The sequence below is a fragment of the Heterodontus francisci genome, chromosome 26 (assembly GCF_036365525.1).
Source record: "Heterodontus francisci isolate sHetFra1 chromosome 26, sHetFra1.hap1, whole genome shotgun sequence".
NCBI classification, from domain to species: domain Eukaryota; kingdom Metazoa; phylum Chordata; class Chondrichthyes; order Heterodontiformes; family Heterodontidae; genus Heterodontus; species Heterodontus francisci.
In genome coordinates this window covers 70,341,762-70,361,199 of record NC_090396.1, presented here as the reverse complement: position 1 = coordinate 70,361,199, position 19,438 = coordinate 70,341,762, and the positions used below count along the sequence as shown (strand labels likewise).

At 44.8% G+C, this 19,438-nt stretch overlaps 1 protein-coding gene across 2 annotated transcripts in view; it reads left to right on the top strand.

Moving 5' to 3' along the window:
• The first annotated feature begins 3,100 nt into the window (after positions 1-3,100).
• Positions 3,101-19,438, top strand: part of LOC137384449 (sodium-coupled monocarboxylate transporter 1-like) — a 97,636-nt gene continuing 81,298 nt past the window's right edge. For both annotated transcript variants that reach the window (XM_068058526.1, XM_068058527.1), the window contains exons 1-3: positions 3,101-3,309; positions 3,821-3,882; positions 16,993-17,132. In XM_068058526.1, coding sequence (XP_067914627.1) covers positions 3,164-3,309; positions 3,821-3,882; positions 16,993-17,132 — 348 coding nt within the window. In that variant the 5' untranslated portion in view covers positions 3,101-3,163. The remainder of the gene's footprint in view (positions 3,310-3,820; positions 3,883-16,992; positions 17,133-19,438) is intronic.

Genomic DNA, 19,438 nt, shown 5'->3' with positions numbered 1-19,438 from the left:
GCTGGATTTTACCAGCCAGCCCAACGTCGGGGTCATGGCAGGGGGCCTGGAAAATACTTCCGGGAGAGGCCTACCACAGGCCTCAACACCGGGACGGCCCAGCTCAATTTTACCAGCAGCAGCGAAGGCTCTTGGCAGCAACCCCGCCGCTTGGCAACGGAGACTTAATTTAAATATTAAAATCAATGTTAATTAATGAATGATTATTTATCTCTTCGCGACGGCCGTCCCCCACCGATATTCCGGTCAGTTGCCGGAACTCCTGTGCCTTCGGATCTCCGTTCGGAGAAGTGAGACGGAACACTGTTTGGGAGGGGGGAGGAGTGAAGTTTTCAGGGCGGGGGTGGAACTGCAAAAACTAACACGATTGGTTGAGGAGATGGTGGGAAGGGGTTGAAGTTTAAAGTAAAGAAAGTTGCTGAGTATTGCTGACCAATTAGCACTCTGTTCTCATACAGTATAAAGTTGTTGTTTTCCCTTACATTGGTATTCTTGTGGATTGTTCTGATGAGTGCAGGATGAAAAGTTTCGACAACATGTCTCTACTTTCAGCAGTACTCAAGTTCTGTACTACCAAATGACTATTTAAAGAAAGTTTGGGGGAGACAGTTCGGGATCGAGAGTTTACTTTTTTTGCAGGGAGAGTACAAAAAATAAACTGGGGTTTATTGGTGGGGGGAGGGTGGGACAGGGGATTGTCACTGTGAATAAATGTTTAGTTTTTTTCACAAAACTGTGACTTTAAATATTGAAATGAATCAGAAAGCTCTGAAGCTCTTTAAAAATGGTGCCGGCGCCTGCCTGGTGGTGCTGGACGCTGTTGTCAGGGACGGAGCGTCCGCCCCCTCTACATCATTGGGGGTGGGCGCTCCACCCCCTCCATGTAAACGAGCTCCCACGCCAAATATTGTGGCAGCTCTGCAGCGCACATCTCGCGCATGCCCCGCGCCATATTTGAAGCTCTCCGCCGCTTGAAAAATTCAGCCCATTGTTCCTCCCTGGGCAGATATGCTCTCCTGACAATAGGTTCCCCAAAGCCGCTCCCTGGTTGTGGGCGGCTCGCAGATCAGCTGGCTCCCATGCTAAGCCAGCTGCTAGGTCAGGTGTCAGACTTGGGTTTGCAATCATACAACAACAACTTATATTTATATACCATCCTTAACATAATAAAATGTCCGAGGGCGCTTCACAACATTATTATAAAACAAAATATTACACTGATGCACATAAGAAGATATTAGGCCAAAATCTTGGTCAAAGAGGTCAGTTTTGAGAAGTGTCTTAAAGGAGGAAAGCGAGGTAGAGAGGCAGAGATATGTAGGGAGCTTAGGGCCACCAGTGGTGGAAAAATTAAAATTGGGGATGGTCAAGAGGCCAGAATTAAATGTGTAGATATCTTGGAGTTTTATAGGGCTAGAGGAGATTATAGAGATAGTGAGGTCTTGGAGAGATTTGAAAATAAGGATGAGACTTTTAAAATCAAAATGTTGCTTTATCAGAAACCAATTTAGATTAACGAGCACAGAGTTGATAGGTGAATGGGACTTGGTGTGAGTTAGGATATGGGCAGCAGAGCTTTGAGTGACCGCAAGATTTCGGAGGGTGGATTGTGAAAGACCAGACAGGAGTGCATTGGAATAGTTAAGTCTAGAGGTAAGAAAGGCATAAATGAGGTTCTCAGCAGCAGACGAACTGAGGCAGGGATGAAATCGAGCAATATCACAGAAGTGGAAAAGGTGCTCTTAGTGATGACATGAATATGTAGTCAGAAGCTCATCTCAGGGTCAAATGTGATACCAAGGTTGCAAACAGGCGACTTAATCTCAGACTGTTGCCAGGGATATAGATAGAGTCAGAAGCTAGGGAATGGAGTTTGGAGCGGGGACGGACAACAATGGCTTCAATGATTCACTAATGTCCTTTAGGAAAGGAAATCTGCTGTCCTTACCTGGTCCGGCCTACATGTGACTCCAGACCCACAGCAATGTGGTTGACTCTTAACTGCCCTCTGAAATGGCCTAGCAAGCCACTCAGTTGTATCTAACCGCTAGCACTATGGGTATACCTACCCCACATGGACTGCAGCGGTTCAAGAAGGCAGCTCACCACCACATTCTCAAGAGCAATTAGGGATGGGTAATAAATGCTGGCCTGGCCAGCGATGCCCACATCCCGTGAATGAATTAAAAAAAAAGTCTTCCTAATATTTAATTGGAGCAAATTTCTGCTCCTCTGGTACTGGATGACATAGAGCTGTGTGTCTTTTGCGTACATATGAAAACTAAAGTAACGCTTTTGAATGATGTTACCAAGGGACAGCATGTAGATGAGAAATAGAAGGGCACCAAGAATAGATCCTTGGGGGACACCGGAGGTAACAATGCAGGAGCAGGAAGAGAAACCATTGCAAGTGATTCTTTGGTTACAAGTGGATATATAAGAATGGAACCAGACGAGACCCGTAACCCCAAGATGGACAACAGTGGAGAGTCATTGGAGGACTGTGTGGTCAACTGTGTTAAAGGATGCAGTCAGATGGAGAAGGATGAAGAGGAATAGTCAAATTTTGTCACAGTCACATAGGCTATCATTTGTGACTTTGATAAGAGCTGTTTCAGTATTATGGTGGGGCAGAAACCTGACTGGACGGATTCAAACATGGAGTTCCAGGAAAGATGGGCACAGATTTGGGAGGTGACAACATACTCAAGGACTTTGGAGAGGAAAGGGAGGTTAGAGATGGGGCGGTTGTTTGTAAGGATGGTGGGAATCAAGGGTTGATTTTTTGAGGAGAGGAGTGATGACAGCAGATTTAAAGAAGAGAGGGACATTTGAAGAGATCCCAATCCTAAGGCAACCATCACCTGCTCTAGCAATGGGATAGAGCTTTTTCAGGTTCAATGAGGAGCAGTCTTGCTCACCTGGTCCCTACCAATTGTTTAAAAAAATATTGTTGACTGTTGTTGGAGTGGCCTCCAGCAGTTTTGTTAAGATCCACAGAACTGCATTGTTGTGTCATATCTGTACTTTGTGGTAAACCATTATGCTTGCATGCAAGAACTGACCAGTTGATCATGTGGTTGCTCATAAAATCTTGGACTTTTAACCTGATTCTATCTCTGATCAGTGCTTTTCAGGTTTTACCTGAGCAGAAGAAGCAGCTATGTCTGTGAAAAATGTTTTGCAAGCCTGGGATTACATTGTGTTTGCTGCTATGCTGGCTGTATCTGCTTCTATTGGACTTTACTTTGCTTTTAGACCTGGAAGGCCAAAGGGAGGAAATGCAGAAGAGTTCCTAATAGGAAACCGGTAGGTTATGAAATTGTCACACACAGCTAAATACAGATTGTTTCAAATCCTATAGGATTGTGAAAAACTATGACTTTCGTAACTACATTTTTGGACATGAGAGGCAATTTATGTACAAATTTGTAAAAATATTCCAAAATTTAATATCAGATCTATGGTGGGTCACCAATATTAGTGGGGGTTGCATCTTTGGCGTTAGGGTGATCCACAATAGAGAAAGAAAAAGTTTGTTGAGGCTACAACTCACAATCACCATTCAGTAACTTTCTGCTGGGAGTGCCTTGTGTGGATGTTGAGGGAGGACTGTTATTAGGCTTACCTCCAAAGGTGAGTAGCCTGTCAATTGGCATATTCATATATGAAGTACGGAACCCATAGATGAGGTAGCAAAGGGTGTCAGCAACTGTGCAACAGCACCCCAGCAAGAGTCACCACTGGCAGGAGATGAGGTAAAGGGAGAAAGGGAGAGATCTTAGTGAGAAAATGTGACTGCTACTTTTTCTTGCTTCAGACAAATTTCTGCGTACCCAATTGCTCTTTCATTGGCTTCCAGTTTCTTGTCTGCTGTTACAGGTAAGTGAATTTTACTGCACTCTTGCAGAAACTTGAGGAAAATAATCAGTAAAATATTTAATTTAGAGTTTGACCTTTCCGTGTTTTCCTGGTCAAACATTGCGAAATTGGCATATAACATTACTAACTGAAGCCAATCTCTGCATTGGACCCCTTTTACTGGATAAAAATTGTGAACTGTCAACCATATATCTATCAGAAGCAGCTTAAATTTTTTAAAAATGCCCACAGCAGCATTATTAGAAAAATGTTGATTGTTCTTGACTGCTTAAAATGTGAATACACAGGGCGGCACAGTGGCGCAGTGGTTAGCACCGCAGCCTCACAGCTCCAGCGACCCGGGTTCAATTCTGGGTACTGCCTGTGTGGAGTTTGCAAGTTCTCCCTGTGTCTGCGTGGGTTTTCTCCGGGTGCTCCGGTTTCCTCCCACAAGCCAAAAGACTTGCAGGTTGGTAGGTAAATTGGCCATTATAAATTGCCCCTAGTATAGGTAGGTGGTAGGGAAATATAGGGACAGGTGGGGATGTGGTAGGAATATGGGATTAGTGTAGGATTAGTATAAATGGGTGGTTGATGGTCGGCACAGACTCGGTGGGCCGAAGGGCCTGTTTCAGTGCTGTATCTCTAAACTAAACTAAACTAAACAAATGGTCAAACTCTAGCAGATAGATGAATAATTAACACCTTAGCATTTACACAAGTGTTATTGGAACATAGATTACAAATACTTTTCATTCATATTCAATGAGCAGAAAATCTGGAGCTATACCTTGGAAAACTATAAACATTAACATAAGAAACAAGAGAATTGACAGTTTTATCAAAAAGCTGGTGGAAGTACAAAATGGGGAGCAAAAGGCGAATTTCACCCGAAGTGAATATGGTATGCCGGAATATAGTCTTTATGGTTGCAGCTTTCATCATAAAACAGGACATTTATATCAACCACCTAATTGAATCTGCCAGAATCTTGCCTTACCTCTTTACACATTCTGTCCTTGAAATAGCAATCTTGTCTACACTAATATACAGAATAGCATCATTGGCTTATTTGCACAATATACCTGTCACAAAATCATCTTCTTCACAACAAATTATTTTTTATTATTTTTCCTCATATTAGATCCCTTCATGCCTTGCACTTTTCTGGGCATGGAGAAGATCATCATCAGGATGACCATTAGTCAGAGGACTGCTTAGTGTAATATCACCCAGGATGCCATTTAGCAGGTCATCAACACACAATTTAGAAAAGCTGGGAAATTCTTGCAGTTTGTCATGACAGCAAAACACCATTGCGATGGGTTATCCCATTTTATTACATTATTAGGTTCCAAAAGTGTAGGATGCAGTAAATGACATGCACATGACATTGCAAGCTCCTGTAGATAATCCCCTGAACTTCCTTAATAGAAAAAGTTACCCCTTACAGACCGTCCATATTGTGTGTAACCAGATGCAAAGAATGTTCACATGATGGCCAGATTTGCTGGAGGTTGCATGATGCAAAGCACATCAGAATTCAACTTACAGTATTCCCATTTGTTGAACAGTACAGATTGTCATTAAAAACCCATCTGGTTCACTAATGTCCTTCAGGGAAGGAAATCTGCTGTCCTTACTCTGTTTGGTCCACATGTGACTCCAGACTGATAGCAATGTGATTGGCTCTTATCTGCCCTCTGAAATGGCCTAGCAAGCCATTCAATAATATCAAACTGCTACATAAAAGTTGAAAAAAAAACAGATGGACAACCCGACATTGACCCAGGCACCAGAAACAACGAAGGCACACCCTATCCAGTCCAACCCTGCAAAAAGGGAGGGAGAGAGAAAGCAGGAAATTATAGACCAGTCGGCTTGAAGTCGGTAGTGGGGAAAATTCTAGAGTCCGTTATCAATAATTGTATAGCAGAGCACTTGGAGAACAGTGGTAGAATCGGACAGAGTCAGCATGGATTTACGAAAGGGAAATCATGCTTGACAAATCTACTAGAATTTTTCAAGGATGTAACTAGTAGAGTTGATGAGGGGGAGCCAGTGGATGTGGTTTATTTGGACTTTCAGAAGGCTTTCGACAAAGTCCCACAAAACTGGGTGGGAGGGTGAGTTGTGAGGAGGATGCAGAGAGGCTTCAGGCTGATTTGGACAAGTTGAGTGAGTGGGCAAATGCATGGCAGCTACAGTATAATGTGAATAAATGTGAGGTTATCCACTTTGGTAGCAAAAACAGGAAGGCAGATTATTACCTGAACGGCTATAAACTGAGAGAGGGGAATATGCAATGAGATCTGGGTGTTCTTGTACACCAGTCGCTGAAGGTAAGCATGCAGGTGCAATAGGCGGTAAAAAAGGCAAATGGTATGTTGGTCTTCATAGCGAGAGGATTCGAGTACAGGAGCAGGGATGTCTTGCTGCAATTATACAGGGCCTTGGTGAGGCCACACCTGGAATATTGTGTGCAGTTTTGGTCTGAGGAAAGACGTTCTTGCTATAGAGGGAGTGCAGCAAAGGTTTACCAGACTGATTCCTGGGATGGCGGGACTGACGTATGAGGAGAGGTTGAGTCGGTTAGGATTATATTCACTGGAGTTCAGAAAAGTGAGGGGGGATCTCATAGAAACCTATAAAATTCTAACAGGACTTGACAGGGTAGATGCAGGAAGGATGTTCCCGATGGTGGGGGAGTCCAGAACCAGGGGTCACAGTCTCAGGATACGGGGTAAACCTTTAAGGACTGAGATGAGGAGAAATTTCTTCACCCAGAGAGTGGTGAGCCTGTGGAATTCGCTACCACAGAAAGCAGTTGAGGCCAAAACATTGTATGTTTTCAAGAAGGAGTTAGATATAGCTCTTGGGGTGAAAGGAATCAAAGGATAAGGGGCGAAAGCGGGAACAGGTTACTGAGTTGGATGATCAGCCATGATCATAATGAATGGCGGAGCAGGCTTGAAGGGCCGAATGGCCTACTCCTGCTCTTATTTTCTATGTTTCGATGTCTCTAAAGTCCTCCTCACTAATATCTGGAGACTTCTGCCAAAATTGGGAGAGCTGTCCCACAGACTAGTCAAACAACAGCCTGACATAAAAGAACACAAGAATTAGGAGCAGAAGTAGACCACATGGCCCATCGAGCCTACTTTGCCATTCAATTTGATCATAGTTGATCTTGGGCTTCAATTCCACTTTCTTGCCCACTCCCCATATTCCTTGATTCCCTGCGAGACCAAAAATCTATCTATTCCAGCCTTAAATGTATTCAATGATGGAGCATCCACAACCCTCTGGGGTAGAGAATTCCAAAGATTCACAACCCTTTGAGTGAAGAAATTTCTCATCTCAGACCTAAATGATTGGCCCCTTATCCTGACACTGAGCCCCTGCATTCTAGATTCCCTGATCAGTGGAAACAATCTCTCAGCTTCGACCCTATCAAGCCCTTTCAGAATCTTGTATTACCTAGTCATATTCACGTCCAATCGCTCTGCACCTCCATCCCCCACCAGGATGGTTTGAGGGCTCTCCGCTTCTTCCTGGAACAGAGGCCCAACCAGTCCCCATCCACCAACACCCTCCTCCGCCTGGCTGAACTTGTTCTCACATTGAACAACTTCTCCTTCAACTCCATGCATTTCCTTCAAGTAAAAGGTGTCGCTATGGGTACCCGCATGAGTCCTAGTTATGCCTGTCTTTTTGTGGGATATGTCGAGCATTCTTTGTTCCAGTCCTACTCAGGCCCCCTCCCCCAACTCTTTTTCCGGTACATTGATGACTGTATCGGTGCCGTTTCCTGCTCCCGCCCCGAACTAGAAAACTTTATCAACTTTGCTTCCAGTTTCCACCCTTCTCTCACCTTTACATGGTCCATCTCTGACACTTCCCTTCCCTTCCTCGACTTCTCTGTCTCCATCTCTGGGGATAGGTTGTCTACCAATATCCATTATAAGCCCACTGACTCCCACAGCTACCTCGACTACACTTCTTCACACCCTACCTCCTGTAAGGACTCCATTCCATTCACCCAGTTTCTCCGTCTCCGACGCATCTGCTCTGATGATGCTACCTTCCATGACGGTGCTTCTGATATGACCTCCTTTTTCCTCAACCGAGGATTTCCCCCCACTGTGGTTGACAGGGCCCTCAACCGTGTCCGACCCATTCCCCGCACCTCTACCCTCACCCCTTCCCCTCCCTCCCAGAACCGTGACAGGGTTCCCCTTGTCCTCACTTTTCATCCCACCAGCCTCCATATCCAAAGGATCATCCTCCGCCATTTTTGCCACCTCCAGCGTGATGCCACTACCAGTCGCATCTTCCCCTCCCTTCCCCTGTCAGCATTCCGAAGGGATCGTTCCCTCCGTGACACCCTGGTCCACTCCTCCATTACCCCCACCACCTCGTCCCCGTCCCAGGGCACCTTCCCTTGCAATCGCAGGAGGTGTAATACCTGCCCATTTACCTCCTCTCTCCTCACTATCCCAGGCCCCAAACACTCCTTTCAGGTGAAGCAGCGATTTACTTGTACTTCTTTCAATGTAGTATACTGTATTCGCTGCTCACAGTGTGGTCTCCTCTACATTGGGGAGACCAAGCGCAGACTGGGTGACCGCTTTGCGGAACATCTCCGCTCAGTCCACAAGCAGGACCCTGAGCTTCCGGTTGCTTGCCATTTCAACACTCCCCCCTGCTCTCATGCTCACATCTCTGTCCTGGGATTGCTGCAGTGTTCCAGTGAACATCAACGCAAGCTCGAGGAACAGCATCTCATCTACCGATTAGGCACACTACAGCCTGCCGGACTGAACATTGAGTTCAATAATTTCAGAGCATGACAGCCCTCCACTTTACTTTCATTTTTAGTCATTTTTAGTTATTTTTTCTTCCTTTTTTTTGCATTCCTTTTTACATTTTTTACAATCTTTTTTTGCATTTATTTCATTTCATCTTAGTTTGTTCAGTTTGCTTACCCACTGTTTTTTTTTCAGGTTGTTTTTCTTCAGGTTTGCACTTGCTGATGTTCAATATTCAGTATATTCACACCTAATCTGTACTAATGCTTTGTCTTTCAACACACCATTAACATATTGTTTGCCTTTGCTCCGTGACCTTTTGGTCAGCTATGTGGCCTGGTCCAATCTGCACCTTCTCCTTTGTTATCTCTTGCCCAACCCCCACCTCACTTGTTTATAATCTGTGACTTTTCTAATATTTGTCAGTTCCGAAGAAGGGTCACTGACCCGAAACGTTAACTCTGCTTCTCTTTCCACAGATGCTGCCAGACCTGCTGAGTGAATCCAGCATTTCTTGTTTTTGTTTCAGATTTCCAGCATCCGCAGTATTTTGCTTTTATTATCCCCTCAGGATCTTATTTGGTTCAATAATATCACCTCTCACCCTTCTAAACTCCAAGGAATACAGACCCTCCCTCACCTGATGAATCAGTACTCCTCCATGTTGAACACCACTTGGAAGAAGCACTGAGAGTAGAAAGGGCATATAATGTACTCTGAATGAGGGACTTCAATGTCCATCACCAAGAGTGGCTCGGTAGTACCACCACTGATCGAGCTGGCCAAGTCCTGAAGGACATATCGGCCAGACTGGGCCTGTGGCAGTTGGTGAGAGAACCAACAAGAGGGAAAAACCTATTTGATCTCGTCCTTACTACTCTACCTGTATTAGAAGCATCTGTCCATGATAGTATTGGTAGGGGTGACCATCGCATAGTCCTTGTGGAGATGAAGTCCCATCTTCACACTTAGGACACCCTCCATCATGATGTGTGGCACTACCATCATGCTAAATGGGATCGATTCAGAACAGATCTAGCAGCTCAAAACTGGGCATTCATGGGGTGCTATGGGCCATCAACAGCTGCAGAATTGTATTCAACCACAATTTGTAACCTCGTGACCCTCATGGGCATCGCTGACTAGGCCAGCATTTATTGCCCATCCATAATTGCCCTTTCAGAGGGCATTTAAGAGTCAACCACATTGCTCTGGGTCTGGAGTCACATGTAGGCCAGACCAGGTAAAGATTTCCTTCCCTAGAGGACATTCGTGAACATTACAACAATCAACGATGGTTTCATGGTCATCATTAGACTAGCTTTTAATTCCAGATTTATAAATTGAATTCAAATTTCACCATCTGCCATGGTGGGATTCAAACCCATGTCCCCAGAGCATTAGCCTGGGCTCTGAATTACTAGTCCAGTGACATTACCACTATGCCACTACCTCCCCATTGAGTGTAGGAGAGCTTGCCAGGAGCAGCACCAGGCATACCTAAACATGAGGTGCCAACCTGGTAAAGCTACAACACAGGACTACATGCATGGTAAACAGCGGAAGCAGCATGCGATAGACAGAGCTAAACAATCCAACACCAATGGATCAGATCAAAGCTCTGCAGTCCTGCCACCTCCAGTTGTGAATGGTGGTGGACAATTGAACAATTAACTGGAGGAGAAGGCTGCACAAGCATCCCTTCCTTAATGATGGGGGAGGCCAGCACGTGAGAGCATAACACAAGGCTGAAGCATTTGCCACCATCTTCCATCAGAAGTGCCAAATGGATGCTCCATCTTGGCCTTCTCCTGAGGTCCCCAGCATCACAGATGCCAGTCTTCAGCCAATTCGATTCACTCCACATGATATCAAGAAACGGTTGAAGGCAGTGGATATTGCAAAGGCTATGGGCCCTGACAACATCCTGGCTGTAGTCCCGAACACCTGTGTTGCAGAGCTAACCACGTTCCAGTACAGCTACGACATTGGCATCTACCCAACAATGTGGAATATTGCCCAGGTATATCCTGTCAATAAAAAGCAGGCAAATCCAATACAGCCACTTACCATCCCATCAATCTACACTCAAAGTGATAGAAGGTGTGATTTTGACAGTGCTATCAAGTGGCACTTACTCAGCAATAATCTGCTCACCAATGCTTAGTTTGGGTTCCACAATGGCCATTCAGCTCCAGACCTCATTACAGCCTTTGTCCAAACGTGCATAGATGAGTTGAATTAAAGAGGTGAGGCAAAAAGGACTGCCTTTGATGTCAAGGCAGCATTTGACTGAGTGCAGCATCAAAGAACTCTAGCCAAATTGAAGTCAATGGGAATCAGGGGGAAAAGACTCACTGACCGTGCTTGCGACAATGTGGCAAAACACTTGAGCAATCCACACCATTGCAAGTTGGGCGCATGGAACAAATATCATGCAGGAAGTGACACCAGCCTGCCCAGGCACAAGCTCCAGATAGTTAGCCAAGAGGCAACCACTTCTTGCAATACTGCCCCTCAGATTGCACCAAGGGAAGCACTGGCGAGAAATCAATTTTGGACAAACACCAGAAGCACAGTGTGAGGAAAAAGTAGGGTAGCTTAAATTCATTTAGAATGTGCATTTAATTTATGCTTAGTTATTGAGATGAGAAAGGGTGCACAGATGTGCAGTTATTCATTAATGTTTTTTAGACTTGGATGGTCATGTAGAACCAAAGACATCTGATGTGATATAATGTTCTAGAGCAGCTACTGGATTGAAGGATTTTATTTATTATTTTGTTAGAGATACAGCACTGAAACAGGCCCTTCGGCCCACTGAGTCTGTGCCGACCAACAAGCATCCATTTATACTAACCCTACAGTAATCCCATATTCCCACCACCTACCTACACGAGGGGCAATTTACAATGGCCAATTTACCTATCACCTGCAAGTCTTTGGCTGTGGGAGGAAACTGGAGCACCCGGTGAAAACCCACGCGGTCACAGGGAGAACTTACAAACTCCGCACAGGCAGTACCCAGAATTGAACCCGGGTCCCTGGAGCTGTGAGGCTGCGGTGCTAACCACTGCGCCACTGTGCCGCCCGAATTTATAATTTATGTAAAGGTGGAAGATAAGAGTATTGTGTTATTAACAAGGTGTCTTTTTTTATTTATTCCTGGGATGTGGACGTCACTGGCAAGGCCAGCGTTTATTGCCTATCCTTTATTGCCCTTGAGAAGGTGGTGGTGAGCAGCCTTCTTGAACCGCTGCAGTCCATCTGGTGTAAGTACACCCACAGTGCTCTTAAGGAGGGAATTCCAGGATTTTGACCCAGTGACAGTGAAGAAACGGCGATATCGTTCCAAGTCAGGATGGTGTGTGGCTTGGAGGAGAACTTGCAGGTGATGGTGTTCCCACACATCTGCCTTTGAACAAAGAACAAACAAAGAACAAAGAACAGTACAGCACAGGAACAGGCCATTCGGCCCTCCAAGCCTGCGCTGATCTTGATGCCTGCCGAAACTAACACCTTCTGCACTTCCGGGGCCCATATCCCTCTATTCCCTTCCCATTCATATATTTGTCAAGATGTCTCTTAAACGTCGCTATCGTATCTGCTTCCACCACCTCCCCTGGCAGCAAGTTCCAGGCACTCACCACCCTCTGTGTAAAGAACTTGCCTCGCACATCCCCTCTAAACTTTGCCCCTCGCACCTTAAACCTATGTCCCCTAGCAACTGACTCTTCCACCCTGGGAAAAAGCTTCTGACTATCCACTCTGTCCATGCCGCTCATAACTTTGTAAACCTCTATCATGTCGCCCCTCCACCTCCGTCGTTCCAGTGAAAACAATCCGAGTTTTTCCAACCTCTCCTCATAGCTAATGCCCTCCAGACCAGGCAACATCCTGGTAAACCTCCTCTGTACCCTCTCCAAAGCCTCCATGTCCTTCTGGTAGTGTGGCGACCAGAATTGCACGCAATATTCTAAGTGTGGCCTAATTAAGGTTCTGTACAGCTGCAACATGACTTGCCAATTTTTATACTCTATGCCCCTATTGATGAAGGCAAGCATGCTGAATGCCTTCTTGACTACCTTATCCACCTGCGTTGCCACTTTCAGTGACCTGTAGACCTGTACGCCCAGATCGCTCTGCCTGTCAATACTCCTAAGGGTTCTGCCATTTACTGTGTACCTCCCACCTGCATTAGACCTTCCAAAATGCATTACCTCACATTTGTCCGGATTAAACTCCATCTGCCATTTGTCCGCCCAAGTCTCCACCCGATCTATATCCTGCTGTATCCTCTGACAATCCTCATCATTATCCGCAACTCCACCAACCTTTGTGTCGTCCGCAAACTTACTAATCAGACCATCTACATTTTCCTCCAAATCATTTATATATACTACAAACAGCAAAGGTCCCAGCACTGATCCCTGCGGAACACCACTAGTCACATCCCTCCATTCAGAAAAACACCCATCCACTGTTACCCTCTGTTTTCTGTGACTGAGCCAGTTCTGTATCCATCATGCCAGCTCACCTCTGATCCCATGTGACTTCACCTTTTGCCCCAGTCTGCCATGCGGGACCTTGTCAAAGGCTTTACTAAAGTCCATATGGACAACATCCACCACCCTTCACTCATCAATCATCTTCGTCACTTCCTCAAAAAACTCAATCAAATTGGTAAGACACGACCTCCCCTTCACAAAACCATGCTGTCTCTCACTAATAAGTTCGTTTGTTTCCAAATGGGAGTAAATCCTGTCCCGAAGAATCCTCTCTAATAGTTTCCCTACCACTGAGGTAAGGCTCACCGGCCTATAATTTCCTGGATTATCCTTACCACCCTTCTTAAACAAAGGAACAACATTGGCTATTCTCCAGTCCTCTGGGACCTCACCTGTAGCCAATGAGGATGCAAAGATTTCTGTCAAGGCCCCAGCAATTTCTTCCCTTGCCTCCCTCTGTATTCTAGGGTAGATCCCATCAGGCCCTGGGGACTTATCTACCTTAATGCTTTGTAAGACACCCAACACCTCCTCCTTTTTGATAATGAGATGACTGAGACTATCTGCACTCCCTTCCCTAGGCTCATCATCCACCAAGTTCTTCTCTTTGGTGAATACAGATGCAAAGTACTCATTTAGTACCTCGCCCATTTCCACTGGCTCCACACATAGATTCCCTTCTCTGTCCTTGAGTGGGCCAACCCTTTCCCTGGTTACCCTCTTGCTCTTTATATACGTATAAAAAGCCTTGGGATTTTCCTTAATCCTGTTTGCCAATGACTTTTCATGACCCCTTTTAGCCCTCCTAACTCCTTGCTTAAGTTCCTTCCTACTGTCTTTATATTCCTCAAATGCTTCATCTGTTCCTAGCCTTCCAGCCCTTACAAATGCTTCCTTTTTCTTTTTGACTGGGCTCACAATATCCCGTGTCATCCAAGCTTCCCGAAACTTGCCAAACTTGTCTTTCTTCCTCACAGGAACATGCTGGTCCTGGATTCTAATCAGCTGACGTTTGAAAGACTCCCACATGTCAGATGTTGATTTACCCTCAAACCGCCGCCCCCAATCTAAATTCTTCAGTTCCTGCCTAATATTGTTATAATTAGCCTTCCCCTAATTTAGCACCTTCACCCGAGGACCACTCTTATCCTTATCCACAAGTACCTTAAAACTTATGGAATTATGGTCACTGCTCCTGAAATGCTCCCCCACTGAAACTTCGACTACCTGGCCGGGCTCATTCCCCAATACCAGGTCCAGAATGGCCCCATCCCTAGTTGGACTATCTACACACTGTTTCAAGAAGCCCTTCTGGATGCTCCTCACAAATTCTGCCCCATCCAAGCCCCTAGCACTAAGTGAGTCCCAGTCAATATTGGGGAAGTTAAAATCACCCACCACTACAACCCTGTTAACTTTACATCTTTCCAAAATCTGTCTACATATCTGCTCCTCTACCTCCCGCTGGCTGTTGGGAGGCCTGTCGTAAACCCCCAACATCATGACTGCACCCTTCCTAATCCTGAGCTCCACCCATATTGCCTCGCTGCATGACCTCTCTGAGGTGTCCTCCCGCAGTACAGTTTGCAAATTCTCCCTGTGACCACGTGGGTTTCCGCCGGGTACTCCGGTTTCCTCCCACAGCCAAAGACTTGCAGGTTGATAGGTAAATTGGCCATTGTAAATTGTCCCTAGTGTAGGTAGGTGGTAGGAGAATGGTAGGGATGTGGTAGGGAATATGGGATTAATGTAGGATTAGTATAAATGGGTGGTTGTTGGTCGGCATGGACTCTGTGGGCAGAAGGGCCTGTTTCAATGCTGTATCTCTAAATAAAATAAAAATAAAATAAAATAAAAATAAAATCTGCTGCCCTTGTCCTTCTACGTGGTAGAGGTCGTAGGTTTGAAAAGTGCTGTCTAGGAGCCTTGGTGCATTGCTGCAGTGCATCTTGTAGATGGTACACACTGATGCCACTGTGCGTCGGTGGTAGAGGGAGTGAATGTTTGCGAATGGGGTGTCACTTGAGATTCTTGAGTGTTGTTGGAGTTGCACCCATCCAGGCAAGTGGAGAGTATTCCATCACACTCCTGACTTGTGCCTTGTAGATGGTGGACAGGCTTTGGGGAGTAAGGAGGTGAGTTACTCGCCGCAGAATTCCTAGCCTCTGACCTGCTCTTGTAGCCACTGTATTTATATGGCTACTCCAGTTCACTTTCTGGTCAATGGTAACCCCCAGGATGTTGATAGTGGGGAATTCAGCGATCATAATGCCATTCAATGTCAAGGGAAGATAGTTAGATTCTCTCTTGTTTGAGATAGTCAATGCCTGGCATTTGTGTGGCATGAATGTTACATGCCACTTATCAGCCCAAACCTAGATATTGTCCAGGTCTTGCTGCATTTCTAAATGGACTGCTTCAGTATCTGAGGAGTCGCGAATGATGCTGAACATTGTGCAATCATCAGCGAACATTCCCACTTCTGACGTTATGACTGAAGGAAGGCCATTGATGAAACAGTTGAAGATGGTTGGGCCTGGAACACTACCCTGAGGAACTCCTGCAGTGATAGCATGGAGTTGAGATGATTGACCTCCAACAACCACAACCATCTTCCTTTCCGCTTGGTATGATTCCAACCAACAGAGAGATTTCCTCCGATTCCCACTGACTCCAGTTTTGCTCGTGCTCCTTGATGCCATACTTGGTCAAATGCTGCTTTAATGTCAAGGGCAGTCACTCTCACCTCAACTCTTGAGTTCAGCTCTTTTGTCCATGTTTGAACCAAGGCTGATGAGGTCAGGAGCTGAGTGGCCCTGGTGGAAATTAAACTGAGCATTACTGAGCAAGAGCCACTTGATAGCACTGTCGACGACACCTTCCATCACTTTACGGATGATCGATAGTAGACTGATGGAGCGGTAGTTCGCCAGGTTGGATTTGTCCTGCTTTTTGTGTACAGGATATACCTGGGCAATTTTCCACATTGCAGGGTAGATGCCAGCGTTGTAGCTGTACTGGAACAGCTTGGCTAGGGGCGCGGCAAGTTCTGGAGCACAGGTCTCCAGTACTATTGCTGGAATTTTGTCAGGCACCATTAGCCTTTGCCTTTCTTGATATCACATGGAGTGAATCGAATTGGCTGAAGACTGGCATCAGTGATGTTGGGGACTTCAGAAGGAGGCCGAGATGGATCATCAACTCGGCATTTCTGGCTGAAACTTATTGCAAATGTTTCAGACTTGTCATTTGCACTAATGTGCTGGGCTCCCCCATCATTGAAGATGGGGATGTTTGTGGAGCCTCCTCCTCCAGTTAGTTGTTTAATTGTCCATCACCATTCACAACTGGATGTGGCAGGACTGCAGAGCTTAGACCTGATCCATAGGTTGTGGGATCGCTTAGCTCTGTCTGTCGCATGCTGCTTACACTGATTGGTGTGGAAGTAGTCCCGGGTTGTAGCTTCACCAGGTTGACACCTCATTGTTAGTTATGCCTGGTGCTGCTCTTGGCATGCCCTCCTGCTCTCTTCATTGAACCAGGGTTGATCCCCCATCTTGATGATCATGGTAGAGTGGGGGATATGACAGGCCATGAGGTTACAGATTGTGGTTGTGGCTGTGAAGCACTTTGGGATCTGTTTCCACATCAAAGGTGGTATGTAAATGCAAGCTGTTGTTCCCTGTTTGTGTTTAGATATTTGTGTGTGCCTGCGTGATCATGCTTATATTATATAACTATAAATGCACATTAGCATACGAGAATTTTTCTTTAGATGTACACTCATTAATCAGTTCTAATTGTTTTTACAGTGATTGGAGCTCCTGCAGAGGTGTACCTTTATGGGGCAGTGGTCCTGTTGTACACCATCGCCTGCTTATTTACAATGATATTCACTTGGCTAATCTACATCCCTCTTTTCTACAGATTAAACATAATTAGTACATATGAGGTAATTTATTTTTCATGTCACCTCCTCCTATTTCTCTGTTGCCATTTATTTTCTTTCATTTACAATCATTTTTCAGTCCTGCTTTTCCCACTGTCGAATTCAATCAGTATTGTTGATCTAAATTTATTTAGATCAGTTTAAGATTAGCATAATTTACATTCAGTGAAATTATAAATTTTTTTAGGTTGAAAAATGGGTAGCATAACAATAAAGTATTACTGGAGACAATTGTAATAAGAACAGATATCTGAGAAATTTGACCCAGTGGTTGTTTGGAGCAGTGTCGGCCTTGGAGCAGTTGTTCGCGGGTGCCAGTGAGCATTTCATGAATTGTGCAGACCCCAATGCGTGCACTTTAGTTGACTTTGCACTTGAACTTCAGTACACATGAGAAAGAGATCTAAGTAGCAACAATACCGTTGCTGTCCATTGGTCAGAATAACCTTATTAACTGGAGATTTGGAGATTGTACTGAGTGCAGGATAAAGAAACAGATTTCCTCTGCAACCTACCAAACAGAGCAATAATTTTCCATTAATAATTAAAAGCAAAATACCGTGGATGCTGGAAATCTGAAATAAAAACAAGAAGTGCTGGAAATACTCAGCAGGTCTGGCAGCATCTGTGGAGAGAGAAGCAGAGTTAAGGTTTCAAGTCAGTGACCCTTCTTCAGAACTGGCAAATATTAGAAATGTAAAAGATTATAAGCAAGTAAAGTGGGGGTGGGGCAAGAGATCAATGAAGGTGAACAAGGTAAAAGAGACAAACGAAAATCCCGTCGGAGAGAAGAGCAGAACTTCTTCAAGGTAGGCATTCCTGGAAGAGAAGTGGCAGTGAATTAAACACTAAAATAAAAGCAAAATACTGTGGATGCTGGAAATCTGAAATAAAAACAAGAAATGCTGGAAATACTCAGCAGGTCTGGCAGCATCTGTGGAGAAAGAAGCAGAGTTAACGTCCATTACTGGATTTATATAGGATGTGTGGAGCACTTAAATTGCTCACAAGCAGAATTGAACTGCCTGGATTTTTCAATACTTTAATGGACTAGGCATTCGAGTCACTGCGATATCTATAGGAAACTGAGGCATCTGTGTAGCAGCGTATGCAAGTGCATTGAAACAAATCTTTGTTCTTCAAAGACCAAGCATTGAATTAAGAACCTCTCATCTAGCCACAGCAGTACTGACAACTGCGTAATTTATGTCGAAACACTTTTTGAGGTTAGTTAAAACCTAGTCCATTGTAGTTATAAAATTTGTTAGCCAATTCTGACTGGTTTCCAAAGACTTCAACCTCATCTAAAACCAGAAAATAGAACAGAACAAGAAATACAATGCATACAAAACCTGCCTGTTAAACCTACCATCTTAAATGATCCTAAATGAACACATCAAGAATATGTTGCAAGGACAACAATGGGGAAGTGGATAGTTCCCACAAACTGGTTAGCAGGCGAAATATTCCCTGTGTGTTTCTGAAGCGCACAAGACCACTTTTCAATTACCAGAACCAAAATACTGCTGGTTGTGTGAAACCTTCAGCTATTTTATCTAATGCAATTATTCTGAAACTTCATCTACTTTATGAAGCTCTAGTTAAGCCACATCTAGAGTATTGCATCCAGTCCTGGTCACCACATTTTAGGAAGGATGTGAGGGTGCTTGAGGCAGTTGCTTGAGGCAATGCAGAGGAGATTTACCAGAATGGTTTCAGGGATGAGGGATTTTAGCTACAAGGTTAGGTTGGAAAAGCTGGGATTGTTATCCTTGGAGCAAAGGAGGCTGAGCGGAGATCTAATAGAGGTGTACAAGATTATGGCAGGTTTAGATGAAGTAGATAAAGAAAAGCTGTTCTCATTATCTGTTGGTAAAAGTACTAGGGGCACAGATTTAAGCTTCTGGGCAAGAGATATAGGGGGAATGTGAGGAAGAACTTTTTTATGTAGAGAGTGGTAATGACCTGGAACTTGCTGCTCACGAAGATGGTGGAAGTTCAGACAATTAATGATTTCAAAAAGAAAACTGGATGGGCACTTGAGGGAAATAAACTTGCAGGGCTATGGGGATAGAGCCAGGAAATGTGACTGACTGGATAGCTCTACAGAGAATTGGCATGGACTTGATGGGCCGAATGGCCTCCTTCTGTGCCATAATGACAATATGAATCTACTTCTTTTCCCAGAATGATTTCTCTGATGAGACTGAGAAACAATCTAACATCTGACTTTTTGTACATTTGCTTTCATTACTGCCCCAAGTTATCTACATTGGCAATTACAGGCTTTAAGGGCAGGAAATACTGAC